Genomic DNA, 23,689 nt, shown 5'->3' with positions numbered 1-23,689 from the left:
TGATGTGAAACCAGGGGAGTGGCTGATGTGCTGGAGCATGGGCTTGCCATATCAGAAGGACTTGAACAAAGTGTAGTCTGGGGTGACAGGACAAAGTCTTGCAGTCAGGGAAAAAAAAACCCATGCAATGGCACAAGCTGTGAACTCACTAATGAGATGATAGCAGCTCTGCAAAAAGGGACCTGTGGGTCCCAATGAAAACAAGGGTCAGCACTGCACCTTTGAGGTAATGAAGGCTAACCACATAACAAGGGTACAGCCAGCAGGTGAAAGGAAATTATTCTCTACTTGGCATTTGTGAGGCCACATCTGGAATACTATGTCCACTTTGGGTTCCCAAGTGTGCAAGAGATACTTAGAAGCTGAAGAGTATCCAGAAGGAGGTAACCAAGATGGTTCCAGGGGCTGAAGCATATGACATAAGGAGAGGCTGAAGGAATTCAGCTGAAGCATATGACATAAGGAGAGACTAAAGGAATTCATTTCATTATCTTGAAGAAGAGAACCTTGAGAGAGGGTACAATTACTATGCTTCACTGAGTGGGGGGTTATTAAGAAGGTGGAACTAGACTTTTTGTTTGAGGTGAACAGAAAAATGACAAGAGGGAATGGCCATAAGCTGCAAAAAGAGAAACTTTGATTGGATAGAAGGAGAAAATGTTCACACTGAGTGGCTAAAGAGAGAAGAAAAAGCCCAAAGAACTTATGGAATCTCCACTCATGGAGATTTTCAAGACTTGATAGGGTAAGGCTATGAGCAACACGATTTGACTTTGAAGATAGCCCTGCTCTGAGCAGAAAGCTGTGTGAGATAGCCTCCAGCTTAAATTGTTCTATAATTTTTTGTGAGGTTTGATCTATATCTAAAATTGTGCATGTGATATGTAAGAAATCATGATTTTTCTGAAGCTGAAGAGGAATTAATATAGAGCTGGCAGAAGTAGCACTAATAGGCTTTTGCTTTGTACACTGTCTTTGATCCTGGCACTTGGGAGATAACATTTATAAACTGATATCAAGGTAACTCAGTATTCGAGATATTAAAATTCCAGTAAAATATTCTACAGTGAGCTGGACCTCAGTAAAGGACTATGACATGCTAAAAAATGCCTCACTGAGGTGTTGAATTGAGGAATACTGCTGCCACTGATTTGGGCAGGCACTCTTGCTCTCCAACATTTGATTCCATGCAGTGGTTCACCTGCACTGGATTCCTTTTCTCACTGTTTAAATCTTTAAGTGTTGTCCCGATAAATGAGCTGGATCTTGAGAAATATTTTTAGATTTTATGAGCAAAGTTTAAGGAAGAGGTGGAGGAACTACTAGTAAATAGCCCACCTTCAAAAACAATATGCTTTGACAAGACTTTTCTGAGGCAGGAGTGGACTTTCAGATGATTATTTTTGAAAATGTATGAAACAGATCTCCCTTTCGAGACTAAAGTGAATGATGGCTGGATTTGTAAGAAATCAATAAAGATTAGCAGACTTCTGTTACTGGAGTTCCTTCTGCTGGGAGTTTAGAGAAAGTGAAGTGACAGCATTTGCTTCTTTTTTGTGCTAGCTGGTGGCATTCAGACACTCACAAATGTTATAATTTCTTCAGTCACTTGAAATAGAAGTTTCTGAATTCCCATTGCTGAGTTTATGATTTGCAGGTTGCTTTTCTCTTTCTTATTTTTTGATCACTCAATAAAATGATATTGTTAATGGGGCTACCAATGTTCATAGTAAATGACCAAGATGCAAAGTTAAGCTGCTGTTACTCTACTGTTTTGAAATTTGTAGCACAGTGGCATCAGCGAGGATGGAAGATGATCTTACTTTGAACCTGATACCCATGTCTCCTGGGAGGTAGGGAATGTTAATTCTCCAAGTTCGTTACTTCTTGGGCAAGTACAACAGTCAGTAGGCTATTGTGCAGAAAAAGAGCTGACAGCTGTGTTACTTGCACTTTGTTACCCATGAGTTCTGCAGTTTTACCCAAGTGTGCTTATACATGGGCTGAATGGAGCTACATGGCTGGCCGGAGTTTAAGCCTCCCAGTCTATGTCTAAAACACAGCAGAGTTGAGGATATAGCTAAACTCAGGATGAGAGCACCTCTGGACATAGGCAGACACCTGCATTTTGTTGCCTAACATTAAGGTTTCAACTGACTTCTGCTGTACTTGAGAGTTAAGATGCTGCTTGGCACTAAGCTGTTTGCACTTGATGGTGAAGGTGACTCCAGTTGATTTATCAGAACCCAAACAAACTTTATGGAGTTTGAATTCAGCCTCCTGTTGCTTTGGAAGAAGACTTACTGGTGAAATTAATGCCTGTATTTTAAAAGACTTTATTGCTTAGAAGTTGATGGTCACAGATGGTAAGCTCTTTCCTTGTCTGATTTGAGAAACAGCGTGAGACATCTTACTCTAATACAGACATCAGATTTGATTTTAAACTTTGTCTGAAACCTTGAATCCCACCTCCATTAAGAAATAATGCTGTTACAAGGCAAAGCTTGACAGATCGTTTCCATGTTAGTACCATCACTCAGCATTTTTTCTGTAATGATGTGTTTATTCTTTACATTTCCTTACAGAAGGTTTTCCTTAAACGACAGCAGCTTTTTCTTAAGTGGAAGAAGACTTAATCACGTCATTTCCTTCGGTAAAAACTAAGCGTTCACCAACCCGAGCTGCTAAGAGAAGTGCACTAATAGAGCCTAGGACTAAGGACCCTGCGGAAACCTAGCTGGAGCCACCGGCTGCCTGGCCATTCACTTCCGTGCACCGACGTCCTCTTCCCGGTATTTGGAATACACATCACTCGAATCTCTCTCAGGAGTTTTTTCTCCAGGTATTGAAAACACTGATCTATCCTTTTCATGGTGCATTTAGGAGACCAACTGGTGGGTTTTTTTTTTAAAAAAACCCAAAAACTGTGATAAAGAGACCAGGCTGAGTCGGGGCAGAAGTGCCACCTCAGGAGACGGTGCTGCTCCCACTGGTGTCCGAGCACCGGTGCCCTCACGGCAGCTCCGCACATGGCCGCGGGCAGGGCTGGGCTGCGGGCCTTTCTCCCCGCACGGGCAAGGACGGCGCCCATTCCCGTCGAGCCCTCCGCGCGGCGGTCAGCCCCACGGCGAGGCGCTGCGCTCCGCCGCAGGCCTGTGTGATATGGAAGGTGCCATCAGTGGAAAGTATAATGAATACTTTGAAGCTTCAGCCAACTTGCTAGATTTTTTTGAAGTTGTTCTGCCTACTGTTATAATTGGTAGCCCAGAAGGAAATTTGGTTCCTTGTTGCCTTGTTGTGTTATTTGGATACTTTCACTTGTGTTTTGAAAAGGAAGACGACAGTTTGGGGAATTAATAGTTGAAAGTGTGAGCATGGCAACTTTGATTAATGCTCCTTTAATTAAATGTAATTTGAGAGTAGGTTTTGTTCAGCTAGTAGAAACATTTCTTTGTGTTTAAGATGAAATGATTTTGAGTTGTTCTAAGGCTTTAAAAAAGCTAAAATGCTTTTCTTGCCTTACAAATAACAGTGATGTGTTATGTCTGCTTTCATGTATGTCACTCCTCTTGATGTCAGTGGGTGTTGCACATGCATATTAGAGGCAGTATACAAACCAAAATATACTATATTAATGCATAGGGAATAGGCTAGTAGAATACAATATGTCATTGTGTTAGAGATCCCCAAACGATTAACTGATTTGTAATGGTTGTTATGTGTTTGTGTATATATAGTGGTATATTACGGGGCCAGCATAGTTGAGTGGAGTGTTCATTCTATCATCCTTTCCTTAGACTGCTTTTCTTTCTGATGTTCTTTTCAGCTTGAATTTATGTATAACCTTACATCTTTTAGAACATATTTCCTGTCAAAATGTGTTTAAACTATTTGCACTTAAGATCTCTAAATAGTTTTATACTATGCCTCTATGGCTCTTTGTCAAAAATAAATGTCTTGGAGATGCTCAGTTCTTCATTAAAAATGTGAACCTCACAGTGGGGTTAAAAATCAAACCAAATGGATAAGGTAGGAGCTGATTTACGATGTACAAAGCTAGTTATTTTGTCAATAAAAAATGAAAAAGAATACCTAACTAATGGCTTTGCAAACACATGCTGAATAAATACTTTTATTCATTTAAATTTGGTTTTCCCTCTGGGCAAAGCTTAATTGCTGTATGCGTATACAGCAATGGAATGCTATTAATTTTCATATGCATAAATACTGCATATTGGAATAATTAATAATCATCCTGATCAATAAATGTGCAAGTTTCAGTAGACTTTACAAAGATTGTGATCTGGAATGAACTTTCGGAAATAAGGTATTAATCAGTTTTCTTGAACAAGAAGCATTTCCTGAATGTGGTTTTATTGGTTTAAAATATAATAGGTATTTCTGATATATACCTCATAGTTATGCTTGTGCTTTTTTCTGATAATTGCTACTTTAAATTTGGATTTGGTCCTTAGGTGTGCACAGGCAACATTGAAATCGCATAGTATGCTGTGAAGTATAGTATTTGGTAATGGTTTTTATACATCTGTTTCAGTTTCAATGATGGGAGTCAACTAGATTGTTCTAGGGAATTGCTTTAACTGACAAATTTCTAGTGAGTTAATTTGGTTTTATATATTTATATGTTTTTGTGTTTGATACACATAGCTTTGAATACACATTTTCTTTAATCAAAATGACAGCAAATTGTCAGAAGGTATCATGGCTGGAAAATTCAGTATTGACTGTTTTTTAATTCAGTGTAGATTAAATTTTTGGGTAAGGTGACTTTTACTGTTTCCTGGCCTTTTTTTTAACCTAGTTTACTGTATGCATAGAAAATCTGCAACTTCATAAAAGTCGCCTGAGTGTTCTCTGATGGCTCATTATCCTTTTATATATTTCAGTGCGTCTGTTGGAACCTGGTGATCCTCCGTTATTACAGCAGCCTCTGCAAACATCAAAATCTGGTATTCAACAGATCATTGAGTGTTTTCGATCAGGTATGAAACTATGCCTGACTTAAGAAGTTTATTACCTTGTTATAAGAGTTATGTATATTTAGTATAGTAAAATAACCAACACCTGACGTTCTACATATTTGCAAACTATTTGTAGGTTTTTGGAATTAGGTGCTGTTGCTTTTAATAAGGGTTTTCATATAAAGTAGTGAAGATATACCTCCCACCGTATAGTTACCTTTCAGAAATGTTAGAAATCAGTTATTTGTCTTCAGTTGTTTGTTGTGTCATCCCTCCTGCTGTTATTAATGAGTTTATCCTAAAACTCCTGAGATGAAGAGAAGATTTAATGTTTACCTTGAACGTTTTAGAATTGCTTTATCATGTTACTTTTAACGGGTTCCTTGATTGTTTTCGGGAGTTGCAGTACATAGCAATGAACTTAAGAATAACAACTGAGCGTTTGGACCAACACTTTATTTTCACAGCCCTTGGTTCCAGAACACACCAGTTACTACAGAAATTAAAACAATCACTTTAATGCTGCTATCTATATGTTTCTAGATTTTTCCACATAGAGCTGTTATATATATGTGAAATGTTTCATGTATAAATCATCTCTGCTATGTAATGGGATGCCTGTCTGGGCTGTCTTGTAAAAGAGTACAATATTTAAGTTCTCCACTATCATTTCAACACCTTAATACAAGATGAAAAACTGCATGTGAGAGTCATCATTAGTAACCCATTTTAGTTGGGGTGAGGCCTCAGATATGTGTGACAGCTTTCTTTTGCTTGAAGCAGATTAATGAAATCTCTACTGGTAATAGCACAAACTAGCTGCAAGTACTCTGTCTCTGGGCTGCTTCCGGATTGTCCTTGCTGGCATGTGTTAAACTGATAGTTTACCTTGACATCTTCAGTAATCTCCACCAGGGTAGCTGAACAGAAGGAAAAACGACTTGTACCAAGACTTTACTGGTTAGTTTTGAATAAGCAACATTTCATTATGGAAAGAAACTTCTGATGCTTGTGGTAAAGAAATAGTGATTAAAGTCAGAGTATTGTCCATAACTATTTAAGTGGTTTTATTAGAAGCTTCTGGCATACAAAGCATTATGAATAACAAATTAATTTGAATCTAAATTTTTTTCTAAAAATTAAATTGCTTGCTAAAGGTATAAACTATCATTTCTACCAGAGAAGTGTTTGCAGTAACCAATGTTCTGTACTGATTTCTTGCAACTATGATATTATTACAGTATCAACATTTACAAATATTAATAGAATTTGTTGAAGTATCACCTGTCCCAACTAGATGTAACTAGAAAATAGAGAAGGCTTTGGTAGGCTGGAGGCAGCATATGCTGGTATAAGGCTGGCTGCTTGTTGCCACAATATGCATTTGGTGAAGGAGATGATTATTTTTTCCCTCTGCCTGCTGCATCCACAAAACCAGTGGATGTTTTAAATTTATTTGCTGTTTTCAGAATTCCTTAAAGTTCTAGAGTTTAATTCAAAAAGACTTTTTTTTTTTTACTCCCACCAGTGAAAAACTTCATAGTTGCATAAAGATGGTTTGAAGCCAGGGTGACTGCTGTGTCATCTAGTCTGACCTCCAGTCATAAATCCTTTAATCTCACCCAGTAATTCTTAAGACCAATAATTTTGATTAGACAAAAACATTTCAGTCCTGAAAGAAACGAAAGTGAAATATCAGTATCACAGGAGAGAGAGTCAGGGACTTCTGTGTCCCTTGATTGGGAGGTGCTGGAGAATTAGATGATTTTTTGTTGTTGTTGTTGTTCGGGAGAGGGGTTTGTGCTAGGACATGTATCAACAGCACAGCCAAATTTCAGTTTATTGTGTCCTATCACCAAATTGGAGGCCTTTTGTTTGAATTATAGTTTGGTAATTTACTGGAATTTATCTACATGGGGCATCTTCAGTTTTGTTCAGCTGGGTTTTTGTCACTGTTTTTCTTTATATGTAGAAATTCAGATGCTGTTTGGTGAGATCTGAGTAAACAACTTGCTTTTGGGGGAACTCTGTGCAATTTTTAAATTTGGGGTTTTCACTAAATCTAAATAAATCCGGTAGTCTATTTGTAAAGATACAGGTCAGATGATGGTGAGGTTAATAACACTTGAAGAAAGAGCAGTGAGAGGAAAAGATAAGAGACTAGGGCTGTGGCCCAGGAAAGGCATAGGAAAGGACAGAAACTGGATGGTAGTCTCAGATAGTTGAGTGTGGGTCCCATTTTTAAGCATTTGTTAAAGAAGAAGACACTGTACTTTGCTAAAACTCAGTTGTAAAAAATTTTGTAGTACTACTGTCACACAAAGAAATGAAAAGTTGTCTTGCTAAGGTCCACTTATATTGAAGAACTATTAGTTGTTATAAAATTATTAAGGTTTGAAAGAGTTTTGTTTGGGAAATAGTTCTGCAGTGTGACTGAGTTTGATCTTTAAAAGGAATTCTTAAGAGAAGTGTCTGTGGTGACAAACTTCTATTTCAGCTTGAAGACTGTCTTGATGCTGTTTCATAGTTGTCTGGTATTTATTCTTGGTCCAGCTTCATTATATTTTTGCTTGTTGGATTAATTTTGATTAATTCCATTGTAAGGAAAAAATCAAGATAGAGAAGGTAACTGAATTTGGTTAGCTAGTGTTTCTTTTTCATTTGGGGTAGGTAAGTACTCATCATTTAGTAATTCATTGCTAATTGTAGGCATTATGTTCGTAATTTTTGTTAGATGAGAAGTGAAGGAGTGGGTTTGGAATGTAACTTAAACTCTGAATCCTTTAGTCCTTTAAGCAAGGCAGGAGCTGGAATACATCCAACAGTGCTAGATCAATCTATCTTTGTGGGGTTTTTTTGAATATACAATGTATAATAGTCTGGAAAACTTTGTGTTTTGTCACATTACCTATGTTTTAGTAGAAACGCTTCTGGCTTAAATTATATGTATTTTCTTTTCAGCAGGCTGAAAATATGTATACAGTTCTACTTTCTTGCCTAAGCATCACCATCCTGATCTTGAGTCAGATATCTAGATGTAGTAACATTTCTTCTCCTGTTACTTATTCTCTTTGTTTTATTGTATGCTCTTACCAGGTGCTGTTTTATATGAAATAGCTGTATATATCATGTTTTCTTAGCATTTTTGGGTAAGATTAAAGAAAAAATTTTGCAGGCTTCTTTAAATGCACTAGGTGTTTATTCTTTCCTGTTGGACATTGCAGCAACCAGATAATGTAGTATGGACTTCCTAATGTTAGCTGTTAGTCTTTATCATAGATCATTGCACTTTCCCTGTAAACTGTAATGTTTGTAATCCTTGACTTTTTTTTTTCAGACTTGTCTTGTTTTCATAGTGAAACTTTGGAGAATGTTTCATAAACTTACAGTGCCATGAAGTAGCATTAACACAAGATAAAATGCTGTTATAATTGTCATGTTTTAAAATGTTTCCACTTTCATGGGATGATGTGAATTAAAAAATGAACAGAAAACCTTCCTTAAGTGTAACGTTTCTTTTATTACAGGAACCAGACAACTTAAACATATCTTGTTAAAAGATGTGGACACCATTTTTGAGTGTAAATTGTGCCGGAGTCTCTTCAGAGGATTACCAAATTTAATTACTCATAAAAAGTTTTATTGTCCTCCAAGTCTCCAGATGGATGATAGTAAGTCTTACTAATTGAAATATTTAATAAAGCTATCTGAATTGAGAAGCTTACGTTTCTGTACCATTTATACAAACACCAGAAACAAAACACAAAAAAAGAACTGGAATATTTCAATAGTAACATACATAGGTCTTTTATGGTAGTAGAACTTTTGTTGTAATAAAGAAGCTACAGCACTGACTTAATATGCATTAACAACAAGACCCATGTCAATGTCTTAATTTGATAGCTAGTTTATAAGTCCAGCCATTCAATGAAGAGTGTCACTGTTAACACTTTTCATTTCTCCTTCCCCTTTTTATTTCCTGTCTTTCCTTTTCTAAGAAAGATATAATAAAGTATGCCAGAGGACTGGGAAATGAATCTCATAGAAAAATGTGGATCTAACAAGACCTTTCAGTTTTAGATCAGCATAGCTCTGATAGACTTCAACTGGATCCTATAAAGTGGTTTGGATCAATATCTGTGACTCTCCTATGCTTGGGAAGTGCTCAGTGTCATGGATGCAGTCCTTCAGTCTTACCATTGTGAAACACAGACTAATTTTGCCACTGCCTCACCTTACACTGCTTTAAGATACTCTACGTGATCACGCCTAGCTCACCACCTTTGTTGTAGAAATTAAACTTTATTATTAAAAGAAAGTAACTTAAATGATGAGGAAAAAATGAAGTATATTTTAATGGAAAAATAAATTTATGGAAGTCTCATTCCAGTGATTACTTTTTTTTGATCTGAGTAAAGCTGATTTGGAAATGTGTCAGCATTCAAAAATGTTTTTTAAAGCTTTCTAATTATCTGGATCTCTTAATTAAATCAACAGAGGTGTAATGAGGATTTTTCTTTCCTGATGAATGCCTTACTGCCTCAGTATTTCAAAAATCAGGAATGAACATATATTTACATAGATGATTCTTTTTCCACGTTGTGTCAGCTAGTGTTGGGAAGGACAAGGTGAAAAGACTAGTAATGTCAGCTTCCTTAAATGAGTGTGCTTGGCCAGTTGCAGAAAATCAGACCTGCTGTGTGAAAAGTGACAAGTTGTATTTTCAAAGCATCTGGCTTGAATGTGAAAGTTTCTAAGGAAAATAAGATTACCGTGAGTAGAGATTTCCAGTCCAGTTTCTGACATTCTAGCCTTCATTTAATTGGCTGGTTAGCTTTCATATTTCACTGTTCACTAGAAGGGGTGCAAATGAAGAGGATAATACTACATGCTCTGAATAAGACTATATAAATAGTTAAGTTTTCTATAAAATTAAGCATGATGATTATTGAATAAAGTGGGAGTTTTATCAATAAATATAGTGAACAGGAGGTAGGAATAAAAGTTCAGCATCCCCATGGTGAAAAATTCCAAAGACTATTCCCTGATGACTTTTTTGAGATGTATTCTGTTAGCATAGCTATTAAATAGACTTAAAAGGTGTTACAGTAAGGACTTTTTACCCTTGATAAAAAATATATAGTCCCTTTTGAAACTGACCGCAAAAGATGTCAAAGAAATCTGTGTTAAGAGATGGGTTCTGAGCAACAAACCAGCATAATTTCTACTGACACTCTTCATGCATTACTGGCAGTGTGGAAGGAACAACCCTGACGAAGTGTGGGTTTTGAATTAGCTGTTACCGGGAATGACGTCTTCAGATCATCATGGACAATTTTGAGCTGTGTCATCTCCATGGCTCACATTTTTGCTGTAGCACCCTGGCTTTTCAGTTATGCAAATGCAGATGACTAGTATATCATGCTGGAATCTAGATTACTGAACTGATTTGACATTTAAAAATAAGATGACTGAGGCCTGTAAAATCATGAATGACATGAAGGTACATGGGAACAATTGGGTTTTTTCTTTTCTTTCATAACACAAAAACTGTGGGGTATCCAGCAAAATTATCAGTATTTCTTGTAAAACAAATGAAAAAATATTGCTTAATGTTGTGGTAGCCAAGAATATAAATCCTTCAAAAGCATTCAGATCAATGTTTTGGAAACCAGGTGTATTGAGACAGTACTTTAAAGGCAAACCTCAGCTTGAGAAGTTTACTGACAGCAGACAAACCAGGAGAATCCCTGTATCCTTCTTTCTTGCTTTTTAAGTCTACTCCAGCTCAGAATCAGGACAAAACACAGGATGAACCTTTGGTGAACCTCTGTGAAAGTTGTTCTTTCTTAAAATAATTTCTGGTTCAGTTTTTGTTGTTTTGAGAAAATAGTACAACTTTTTTTTTCCCTGGTAATACAGGACTTTTCTGTTCTTAACATTTAATACCTTGCTGTATCACCGAGTCTGTTAATTGCTTTGATATTAGTAAAAGCTTTCCTTGCCCCAGAAGTTAAGTTCTTCCTTATCTACTTATATCTTCATGCAGTGCTCGGGTTACCCAGATGTTTCATTCTCTTTTAAGGACTTGTTAAGAATTCACAGAGAAGAGCTTATTTCTGGTATTAGGTTCCTTTATTAAGAATGCCAGTTTCCAGCAGTAGGAAAATCAGTTTCTAATGATATTTCAGGCTTAGTTACACACATGCAGAATAAGCTCAGTTGTATGATGTTATTTTTATAATTGATACAGATTTTTAAAGATCAGTTTAATTCCAGGAAGACTGATTTTTAGTTTAGGTGACTTCTGCATTAGCATTCCAGAGGGGTGTAGTTCCAACATTGGCTTTTAATAAAAAAGTAATTTGTACTGATGTGATAACAATGATTACTCAAAGCCTCTAAGTCTAAATGGTCAGAAAAATAGTGCAAATACAGGATTTGTGCAAATTTGGTGACTGAATTGACATAGTAGTTAAAAGATTCTTTGAAACTGAAAGAATTTGAAATTACCGAATCATTTAAAAATACCTTTGCCTTTTTTTTACAGACCTTCCAGATATAAATGATAAACAGAGTCAAGCCATAAATGACCTCCTGGAAGCAATCTATCCAAGGGTAGATAAGCAAGAATATGTAATTAAATTGGAACCTATAGAAACTAATCAGAATGCTGTGTTTCAGTATGTATCGAGGACTGATAGCCCAGGTGAGAATGTAGAAAGTAGTAGTATCCCTGATCAAGCTCCAGTACAGATACAGGAACCCAGCACTGAGCAACCCAAGACTGTTTCAGCTCCAGCCCCAGTCCCAGCTGGGGAGACTGTAGAATTACCTCCTGCTGATCCCATTACAAACAAGGTGATATCTACTCCTGAAGAACAGCCTCCAGCAGTAAATCCTGAATTGGACTCTCTGGATAATTCTGATTTTGGCCACCAGTTGATATGTTGCCTTTGTAGGAAGGAATTTCATTCCAGACGCAGTGTACGCCGGCACATTCGAAAAGTGCACAAAAAAAAGATGGAAGAGCTAAAGAAGTACATAGAAACAAAAAAGAAACCAAATCAGTGCTCTGCAAAAGGACGAAATAAGAATGTTCTTGTAACTTTAGGTAGAAGTTGTCCTGTATGTTATAAATCATTTGCTACAAAAGCCAATGTAAGGAGGCATTTTGATGAAGTTCATAGAGGATTAAGAAGGGATTCCATTACTCCTGATATAGCTACAAAGCCTGGGCAGCCTTTGTTCTTGGATACAGTTTCTGCTAAAAAATCTTTTAAGACCAGAAAACAAAAGTCGTCTTCAAAGGCTGAATACAATTTAACTGCATGCAAATGCCTTCTGTGCAAGAGAAAATATAGTTCACAAATAATGCTGAAAAGGCACATGCAAATTGTTCACAAGATAACTCTTTCTGGAAAGAACTCTAAAAGAGAGAAAGGACCCAACAATACTGCCAATGGCACAGAAATAAAAGTAAAAGTTGAACCAGCAGATTCTGTAGAACCTTCACCCCCTTCCATTGCCCTTTCTCCGCAGAATGAATTAAAGGGAACAAATCATTCAAATGAGAAAAAAAGCACACCGTCAGCACAGAAAAATAAAGTTAAACAGGACCCTGAAAACCCTAAATCAACTTCTAAATCAACCAGTAAATCAACCTGTAAATCAACCACTAAATCAACCTCTAAATCAACCAGTGCATCTGCTGCAGGTGGCCAGCAAAAAACCAGGAAGCCAAAACTTTCAGCTGGCTTTGACTTCAAGCAGCTTTACTGTAAACTCTGTAAACGGCAATTTACTTCTAAACAGAACTTGACAAAACACATTGAACTACACACAGATGGAAATAACATTTATGTTAAATACTACAGGTGTCCACTCTGCTCTTATGAAACACGTCGCAAACGTGATGTGATAAGGCATATAACTGTAGTTCATAAAAAGTCACCACGCTACCTTGGGAAAATAACTGCAAGTTTAGAAATTAGAGCAATAAAAAAGCCAATTGATCTTGTTCTAAATAAGGTGACCAAAAGAGGCCCTCAGAGGGATGAAACAAAACAGATTGGTTCAAAACAGGATGTCACCTCTAATTCTCCCAATAAAAAATATGAAGGAGCTGATGTTGGCATTGAAGTAAAAGTAACAAAAAACTTTTCTCTGCACCGATGCAATAAATGTGGGAAAGCATTTGCCAGAAAAGCTTTTCTAGAACATCATAAGAAAACCCACAAAGCAAATGTATCTCATTCACCTGAAGAAAATAAAACCAAAGGCAGAAGTACGAGATCTAAAGCTGTTGTCTGGTGAGGAAAAATAAATTGTTTTGTCTTTTTTTACAAAACAAAGCCACTGCCTTTCTTTTGCTGTTGTTGATTTATTGCCGAAAATATACTTTTCTGTAGATTTTATGGTTTAGTGGCCTAAATACTAAGGTAGGTGTCAATTTTATTTCTTAAATTTTGTTTTTAGTTGTGTTGGAAAAGAGTTAATTTCTAAATTTGTCATTGTAGGAAGTTGGAATAGAATATAGATTATATTGTACCAAGTCAATTCTTTAAATTGTCATAAGGCATCTATTGTAATCAAGCTAATATATGTACATTTCTAAAATAGTAATTTTTTAAAATTAACACCATTTTGCTTTGGGTAACATAACCTGTTTATTAACCTCTCTGTGACCCTGTTGAAGTACTAAAGGTAATACGGTAAAAGCTGTTGACAGAAAAAAATCTATAAATTTATTGGAATTACCATTTGTGCTTTTGTTTGTTTGTTTGTTTTTAAAATTTTAATGTGTATTACCTATGCCCTGTCAACAAAAGGATGTAGAACAGTTTTTTGGAATGTAGTTTGGATGCTTAATTGCTTTGATTTAAAATCAGTATGAGTTAGGTGCATACAAACACCTTTAAAATCGTAAAATTAGGAGTTGATTCTTTTAATGCTTTTTTATATAAGCATGGGTTTGGGGACTTCTGGTCATTTATTTTTTAAATGTTTGAGTCTCATCAAAATTTTTTGGCTTAAGCCTAGGTATGTGTAGAAGTTTGGGCAAGAATTTTCTAAACTTCTGCTTATATGGTACTCTGGGAATTTTTTTAAACTTGGAGGGGTTGTATTTGCAGTTTCTCAGTTTTCCATAGCTTTCATGTTTAAAGATGGCCTGTTTTTAAAAGGACTTTAAAAAAAAAAAAAAGGGAAATAACATATGTATGCGGTCAGTTTGTATTTTGGAATGACTGACTGATACTTGAAGGTTTGGGGATTGTACAAAAAACTATACTGAAGAGGGACAGTAGCGATACCTATAAGAGTTTTTGAACATCCTAATTCAGAATTATCTTTCTAGCATATTTGGTAAAAGAAAACCAACTACATGTGCCCTTTTCTGTATTTCAACTCTGAAATGCTGTTTCCCAGGAGGTAATTTGATTGGAGTTTAGCTTTTGTAGTAAATTGCCACCCAGCTATGTTAAACTGTAATCTGGTGCTTTTGTGACTTTGTAACAAATCCTAGCTAAATGGGACGACAGAGCTGGACCCTGAATTATGCTGAATTTAAGAGGAGGAGTGACTTCTGCATTTTGACCAAGAATTGAAAATTTAGTCTTATAAATTATTTATGTTGTGTAATTTAAAATGGAATTATATGGGTAAACTCAATGTATTAATTTATTCCCATTTCTCCTCAGATAGGTTCAAATGATGTTGGAAAGTTTGGAGTTCGTTTGAATGAAAAAGACTTTAGTTTGTTGTTGGAACCGCTAATATCTTGTTAATGGTACTATAAGGGGGAAATATTTTCATGAGCTGTTGTTTTTCTTACTAAATTAATAACCCTTCTGACTGCTCATAGGGCAGTGCCACCTCCCATAATGCTGAAGTAGTTGAAGTGCACATGTGCTTCTAAATTACCAGTTATCTCTAAAGTTGAGGTTTGACACAGTATAGAATGAACTTTCTGAAACTAAAACAAGTGCAGAGGCAAGTTAATGAACAGCAGCTTTGGAAGAAGATTTTTGTTCCTCATTTAAGACATCATCTTCAGAGAGCTCATCGTGCATACTGGTCCTCCCTGTAATGCTAATTGATGAACAGCTCTTAAGTTTTTTATGATACCCTACCTAGACAAATGTTGTGTTATATACTGTTTTAAATCTATTGCAAATGAATGTATAAGAGCAAACAATGTAGTGTATACTGGCTGAATTGTACTAATTTTTAGTATTTGCCATAACATCAGTTTGTTTATATTGACTAATTTCCCAGTTCTGGGACATTCTGAATTTCACTGTACTGAAGTTGCTTCAAAGCTCTCCATTTTGTTTCCATATGTGGTACATGGGAAAACTTTGTAAACATCAAGGAAGTTTACAAGGATATCCACATTCCTCTATTCACTAATTTGTAAAAAAAAAATTATACACAAGCACTTTAATGATAGTCGCAGTTTATTTTTTCAGTTTATTTTTTGAAAGATCAACACACTAATGTTAATATGAAGGTAGTGAATATTTGATGATGTATTATAGACAGACAATCTGTGCACAACCACTTAAAATGTTAGCTTGTTTCATTAAATATTAATAAAAAGGGAGGATAGTATGGGAGAAAGTCAGAAAGTTTTTTTTCTCATGAATGACCACTATAGGTAGCACTTGACCTTGAATAATTTGGAAAATGTTTTAGATACCTTTTTTTAACCTTTTAATCAAGATTGTAGTAAATCAGTTGCATGCCTGCCATTATAAAATTCTTGGCAGGTTTCATGCATCAGTGGTTTGCATTTTTTTGTTGTTTTGTTTATTTTTTTACTTTTTAGAAAATATTTTGTTTAGTGATTTGTGTCAAATTGCTACAATTTGAAAGGTATTGTACATCAGAAGAAGTACCGTGTTTTTTTTATATAGGTTCACTCCCTTACTTAGGGAGGTGCCTCGTGTTCATATATACTTTTTGTATAAAATATATCTAAAAATGTTGATCACAAGATCAGGAGTAAAAATACTTTTATGGATAGAGAAATATTTGGCCCTGTTAGTGCATTGCACTAAAAATACTGTGAATGGGAAATGGACTGTAGCTATTGCTCAAAATGTTCTATATTGAATGTACATGCTTTTGTTTGGATAAATGTACTGTATTTGATGGAAAATAAAGCAGACTGGAAATCACTTTTAAGTGTGCATAAACAAAAAGACGTGTTTGTAAACATGGAATATCTATCGCTCCACAACCAGAAATTACAATGTTTGGATTTTTGTAAAGTTTTACTCTTTGATCACTGAAACTAGTTGTTTGTATTATTTGTTGTAATAAATGTTTTTTTTCTTATTAAAAGTTTGGCACTTGTGGAGTGAACACTTCACACTGATGATTGACCCTTGCTGTATTTTTAGACAACACTGTTGATACTGGCTTTTTGTTCCTTGTAAACGTATCTCTTCCTTAACTCAGCAAAGCTCATTTTTATTATCCTTTTAAAACAAAAGTGAATATTAATATTGAAGGAGATAGGCTATGATGTTGTTGTTTTGGTTTTTTTACTAAGAAAATAGGGTTATCTCATTTTACATTGCAAATAATGTTAGTGTCCATCTGATCTTACTTCTTTTTATGGTTGGAATATAAGAGAACTGCCATAATTGTTGTTTATTCTTTTGTAAAGGAACACATTAAACTATTTATATAATTGCATTTTAACTAATGTTCCTGAATGCCTGTGGATTAAGATTAGGAAATTAAACTGCAGACATAGTTATAGAACAGCTGTTCATTTCTCAGCTAATACTTGTGGTTTCTGCAGCCTGTTCTGGGTAAGTGTGCAGGCTGTGTCTTGAAATATGTGAAAGTGAAGTTACTTCTATTTCAAAGGAAAGCTTTCTTCTAAAGGATCTCCGGTTCTGCATCCATGTAGATAAACAGCTACAAAATTGTTTTGTTCTGCTTGAAGATTTAGGTAGCATATTCCTTCTTAAAGATGTGGTTTAACAATTTGCAGTTACCACAATGTTTTTGGTTTGTTGTGGGTTTTTTTTAATATCTTCCCATGAGGTTAGATCTACTGGGTAGCTTATCTGAAGCACAAGTCTCCTTTTCATTCTGACTTGTGGAATAGCTTTGTTTTCTCTTTTTCCAATAACAAAAAAAAAAAATTATATGCTTATGATGGATGTGTAATTTAGTGATTTATTTTTTTTTTAATCTTTCCATGCAAACATTCTGAATGGGAGAAAACAAAAATTTAAAGAGAAAAGGATTGCTAATTATTTGTTTTATCTCACACAATACATATTTTTTGCCAAATTCTGAAAAGTTGTAATAAAGCTTTGAATATAGTCAAGATCCATGTGGGCACTTAGCTGCAGGGTTATGCATTAATGTGTCTGGATATGAGTTTTTAATTAAGATGCAGTCTCGTATCACTGTTAAGGCATATTGGTTTGGCTCATTTTGCTTGGACTAGCCAAAGACAGATAGAAGTTTTTTTTAGTGGGCCTTCAGAATTAAGGTTGAGACTTGTTAAAGAGATTTTTTTATTCAGAATGAATGTGAGATACCTTATGGAAAATTTGAGGATGGTCTAACTATTCTGTATGGAAGCCTGTCTAGTTTTTTGTTGTTGTTTTGTTGGGTTTTTTTGTTTTGTTTTTAAATTGATACATAACTTCTAATCCTAAGGCTTTGAGGGGCTAGCTTTAATTGATGTAAAGTCTTGCATAAATAAGTGAAACTCACTGATACTGGGGGTATCAGACTTGCTGAAGTCTTAAAGTACTGGCTTCTGTCTCAAACCCACCATTTCTTTAGTTAATTATCTTTCAGCTGGGGGTGTCTGATCTTCCTGGTTTTATTTTTTTTTGTGTTTAATTTTGGAGTGTTTTCTATTTTTATGTTTTATTTGTCTTTTGTCAGGAATGTTAGATTCCAGGGCTTGAAGTCCTTGTAGTGTTTGGTCTTCTCAGTTTTATAGGAGAATTAAATAATTCTAATTCTATAGGAGAATTAGAAAGTTGATGGTCCTTATCACTTTTTTTTTTTTTTTATTGGCTTCTGCTGGTATGAACTTAATGCTACTGTGTGAAGGATTTGTGTGACTGGTCAAGAGCTTGAAGTACTTTGAAAACATTTTGACTGATGGCTGAAGGAACTGTGGGTAGATATTTCACATCATTCCCTTTTGCTGAATAGTGAAATACCACAAAAGTAGACCAGTATGTTGGTTGAGGGATGAGGGGTAGAAGGGTATGGGACCTCAATAACTGTATTGATGGAGAGGCCCTGGTGTTTACATTAATAAAGGAGACTTTCAAGAGGGATCACTGACTGAGTATAAAGGTTCCTCCACCCATCCTGAAAAGGGAAACAGAGGTGAAGTGAATGATGTGGAATATGTTTTAGTTCCCTTTTGTAGGGAGCTTCCTTTCCAGTATTTCTCAGTTACAGTCTTAAAGTAGTAATTTTATAGACACAAAGTGGAATGTAATTTGAAAAGTTAGGATTTGTTTGAGTTCATTGGTCCCTCTGGGGATTGGCAAGATATCAGTAATCTTAACAAAAGTGTTGTATACTTGGAACTATGTCTCGAATGAGGAAACAATATCACTGTCTGAGGATTTAGTGGGAAATGAAGATAGTTTTTCTTCAAAGTAGATTAAACTATATATTGTTTCATTGCATTGCCAGCAGCAATGCTGGCATGGTTGTGAAGTCTGGATGGCTGAGGAGGATGTGCTCTTGTATTTTTACCTCAGTTATAGGTAGGATTGAGGTTCTCTGTGTCGGTGATCCACTGCACTAAATTTATTAGCATCTGGTATACCGTTTTTTTGTTGTTGTTGTGATGGTGGTTGTTTTCCTGCCACTTCAGTCTTGGATTTACCTTGGAAACTTGGATTTACCTGGTCCGTCCTCTCAGCACAAGTCTTTCTGGAGCAGTAGCTAGTTCAGGTCTCTTAGTTGAACTGGATTTTCTCTTCCACATTACTTATGTGCTTTGAACCTAGGAGTTGACTACTTTATCAGGGGCAAAACAGTCTGCTTTGATCACAACCATTGATGTTACGTAAAAGAGTTCAGTGAGCTCTGGGCCAGAATATAGACCAAAACCCACAATTTTGTGTGCACATGTTCTTAACATTTTTTTCCCCTCTCTTCCTCTGATGTTTTTTTCTCCATGATGTTGTGGTTTCACAGTTCTCATTGGTTTGTGACTTTCTGCAGCAAACAAAGGGATAAGGAAGATGATTTTAAGTCACTGTCTTGTGGCAAGGCAGGTCAGTTGCAGCTTAGACTTAAAATAGATGTGGATGTGCAAAATACAGTAATCGATTTCCTTCCTAACAGTATATCTAAATCCATACTGTTACTCTCTTTGAAGAAACATAAGTACCCAAGAATAGACAAACCTAAAATGCTCACATTCCATCCTTTAAATGTGTAAAACTGCATTTTTCATCAAAAATGTATTCATGATATTGGCAGGTAACTGGAGATCAGTACTTTCTCTCAGATAGAAAAGTGGGAACAGCTTTCTCAATTCATTAAGACATTTATCTGCATGGTGTCAAACTGGTAGTAGATTAGATGGTGTCTGGGTTCACAGGGTTTAAGATCAGGTGTCTATGCTGCTCAGAGTACTTGTTTCCATTAATATCAATGAGGAAAACAAGGTATGCACCTCTGCTGACCTTGCTCAGAACTGAACAGGTTGTGAGGGACTTCATTCTTTTTTATTAAATCTCAATAGTTAAGTACAGATGCTTGCTTCTTAAAGAACACTTGTGTATGGTAGACTCATCTGTGCTATTTCATATTTTAATCTGGGCCTATGTGGGATTTGGGAATGGATAAGGATTTAAGTGTTGACAATATAAATAACGAAGCCCAAGATGATATTTTTGGTATGCTGACATGGAGTTGTGCATGTGCATGTAGTAGGTCAGTATAAAAATGAGAAAGTTGAGAGAATGTTGATGGGCTCCTTGAGGAGAATTTAGATAGCAAGGCTGAGATAGATATCCATTTTTAAATGATGGGATTGAGTTGACCAGAGCCTTGAGGTGAAACTGTCCCACATTTTATTTTAAATGGCTACAACAGCAGCCTTCCAGCCTGTGAAATATGGATGCTATTAGAACATAAAATATTGAAGTACAGGAATAATACTTCGTATCACAACAGAATCTGCCAGTTTAAGTGTAAAAAACATTTAAAAATGAAGCTCCTTCTGCCCTATTTGCGTGTGGGTGTCATTCGTTCTAGTATGAGATAACTTTCAATGTTTTTCTAGTTCTCACTAACTGCCTGCTGTGTCTCCTGAGGTTTGTCAAAGACTTTTCCACCATGACTGTAGATTTTTATTTTGTTGCAAGTCTTTTATAAGTCCACTAGTGTTATTGCAGGCTCCCTCCTTCCCATGTTTGTCCAGCAGCCTGGAGGCATCTTCCAGCTGACCATGCCCAGTTAGCCTTAGGGATGGAGCAATGGAAGTATCTTCTTCCTTGCTTCTACTTGCCAAGGGGCAGTGGCAGCTGTTGTCCCATGGTAACCCAGTATCTTCTTAAAAATTTTTTTCAATGTAGCCTCTACATTACCTGTGTCCTCACTGCTTGGAGACAGAACTGTCATGAAGAACCATTTGGAGACTGATGGTAAAGCAGAAATGTGCCTGTGAGGGGCATCTTCGGTCATGTGCACTGATGACTACTCTCCTCTCTCATCTTGGTGTTCAAAACTAGAATTACCCCTGGTAAACCTATGACTCCTGTAAACACCCTTCTGAGGGAACTGCCATGCCCCCGTGATGTGTCATTATCAAACAAGACAGTAGGCTTACACTTTTGGGTCTCATCATTGACATAAGAGTAGTGTCAAGCTGGACTGTTCTGACTTGTCTTCAAGAATTTAACATAATCTTCCTGCAGTCCATGACTGGGGACATCTTGGGAAAATAAGTGTTTTGTGGGTTTTTTTGTTGGAATTTTTTGTTGGTTTGGGGTCTTTGGGATTGTTTTTGAGAAAATAAGCTTTTTCTTGATGAAAAGGTTAACTCTACCCTTGACTAAGTATCTATCTTTGTCATATTTTGGTGATTGATCCATTTTAAGTATATTGTGTTAATGATTTCAGAACAATGAATGCCTCAGGTAGATGCACAAACATCTTTTAAAGAAGTTTGGCTGCAGTGTCATTCCTAGAAACTGAAGCCAACCATTTGGTATTGCAGAGTCCTATAAGTGAAAACATCTGTAGCTGGTATAGAAAGTATGTTGGAAACATGCTTGGAGCTAATAACAAATTAGGCATTATGAAAATGATCTTCCACACTTAAAAGATTGAAGGGACTATTTTCTTAAATGTCAACAATGTCTAGAAGATCAGGCTGGGATCAGTTGTATTTGTGCAAGCCATAGTTTTTGCATCATGCAAACATCTCATAAATTGTACTTTATCTGGCTGTTGCTAATCTGAGTTAGTTTAATTATCATTATTTCATGGTTCTAACTTTAGAATTTGCTTTTCTTTTATTCAAGGTGATAACTGGAGATATTCCACTTTAAAGAGTCGATCTCAAAGTTTGGTTTTCAGTAAGTTGTCTTCTAGTTTACAGTCATCAGGATGCAATGATAGGATGTTTGTTTTCCTTGTCTTATCTCTCTGTAAATGTTAACACAACTAACTGATAGCAGCAATGCAGAGTCAGGTACTCAGTTATGTTTTGAGACTTCTTTCAAAAAGAAATTTAATCTTGGAAAACATGGAGGATACCTTTGAATCTCTTTGTGAATGTATGCACAGCCATGGACTAACCCATGGTGGTAGGAAATGGCAAGCAAAGTATTATCATTCTTGGCTGTAAAAACAGACAAACAAAGTTAATTCTGCATCTTGAAATAGAGAACATTGTATTTTTGTATCTTGGAGCTAATTTTCTTATATCAGCAGATTGGTTTCTAATGCCTACCACAGTGTAACACAGGGCAATATAATCTAAAACTACTAGAATTGTTAAGATCACTTTTTGAACAGGATTTTGAGGGGCAAGGCTTAATATGTGAGTAAGGATCTCTTAAAGGAGGAAAGGATAAAACTAACTATGTAGCTGTGATAGCTATAGTAGCACAACTACAGGACAATTCTCTCATTCTTTCATAAAAAATCTCTTCCTCTGGTGGAAGGTGCTTGCTGTCATTTTCCTGTTTCCATCAAGTATTGAGGTGGTCATCTTCTTACTCAGCTGTGTCATGCCCAGTTCATTGTTAATATTTTTCTGTTTGGCTGTGGTTGCGTTATGCTGAATTATTTATCTACTTATTATTTTATCATCTTTAAACGATTTATTGGTAGTAGGATATTTTTGTTGTTGTGTTTTGGTTTGTTTTTTGTTGTTGTTGTTTATTATAAAAGGTGTTTTGAAACCCCTCGGAGTTTAATAATGTTGGGTAGGTGATTTTCTTCTGGAGAGTGAGGTGATACAAACACCACTGATTTGTGAGTTTCAAATTTCGTTATGGAGTCTCCTAGAGGGTGATTTTGAAAAAGGCAAGGCAGGGCAGGGTGAGATCCAGGCAGGAACAGTGGATCCTCTTATATTTATGCCTGTAAAAATACATTAGAGAAACAGTTGCCAGGAGTAATGTTTCTCTCCCAGCACTAGGTGCCTAGTAAACAGCTTGAGATCTGCAGTCCCTGTCCAGCCTTATTTTTCTCACTGTTTCTGTGTGCCTGAATCAGAAGTGAAGCACGTATTTTTCTCTTGTTTTTTTGGGGGGAGGGTTGGGTTTGGTTTTGCTTTTGTTTTGTTTGGTTGGGTTTTTTTCAGGTAAGGTTTGATGCCCTTGAGTTGTTTTCTCCATAGTCATTGTCATTCTGAGCCGGTGAATGGTAGCACGTAACTAAATTCAAATCATTAAGAAATCCTGGTTTCTCCTGCTCTGAATGAGCTTGCTGCCTGTGGAGCTGCAACTTCTTTTTATCTTTGGAGCAAAAATAAATGAATAAATAAATTAAATTCAGCAGAGTAACTAGGAAACTATGGTAAGACTCATGGATGCACTTGAGGCTTGGTGTATTTGTTTGATACTAAGCACATGTAAGAGGATTCCTGCCCTGCACCATTGGCAATCTTAAAAACTCATTTTGTATTCACTTTGGTACAAAGAGTGAAGGGCTTTGGGCAAGAGTTTTGTGTGTGGACAGGAAGGGCAGCAGGGCTATGATTATTATTGTGTCTATCCACTGCCGTACTGCCACATCCTCTTTCCTGGACCAGAGAGGTGTTGGAAGAGGTGTGGGAAGACTCCGAGCCGGAAGGAATCTGGCTTTTGGAGCAGAGGCTGCAAAACAGAGCAGCAGAAAGTCTTGGTGTGAGTGGTGGGTATAAAGAAAACTGGGCAGAGCAGTTCAGAGACGGTGAGGAATAAAGGCTTTTCAAGTCTATAGTGGCTTTTGAGGAGAGAGCCTGGATGTGGGTGGGGAGTGGGTGTGGAGGAAAGCCAGGGATGCCTGGAGCCCACCTTTCATCCTCTTCTAGGATGGAAGGGGCGAGGTGGGCAGTTGGACTGCATCGTCTGAGCTCCTACTGGCCTGACTTTCAGAGGAGCAAATGAAAATCAGTCATTTCAGTTTGCATTGTAACTTTTCAGAAAAGACATTTCCAATGTTCCCTTTTACTGTAACCTGCCCCCAGGTGACTC

At 36.4% G+C, this 23,689-nt stretch overlaps 1 protein-coding gene across 1 annotated transcript; it reads left to right on the top strand.

Moving 5' to 3' along the window:
- Positions 1-319: 319 nt before the first annotated feature.
- ZNF800 (zinc finger protein 800) lies at positions 320-16,311 on the top strand. The gene is made up of 4 exons (XM_026867998.1): positions 320-383; positions 4,908-5,003; positions 8,510-8,653; positions 11,533-16,311. The coding sequence occupies exons 1-4, from the start codon at positions 320-322 to the stop codon at positions 13,296-13,298; spliced, it is 2,070 nt and encodes a 689-aa protein (XP_026723799.1). The 3' UTR covers positions 13,299-16,311.
- Positions 16,312-23,689: the final 7,378 nt, after the last annotated feature.

This window comes from Athene cunicularia (genome assembly GCF_003259725.1).
Source record: "Athene cunicularia isolate RWA chromosome 1 unlocalized genomic scaffold, athCun1 chr1_part2, whole genome shotgun sequence".
NCBI classification, from domain to species: Eukaryota; Metazoa; Chordata; class Aves; order Strigiformes; family Strigidae; genus Athene; species Athene cunicularia.
This window is presented reverse-complemented; position numbering and strand designations above follow the sequence as displayed.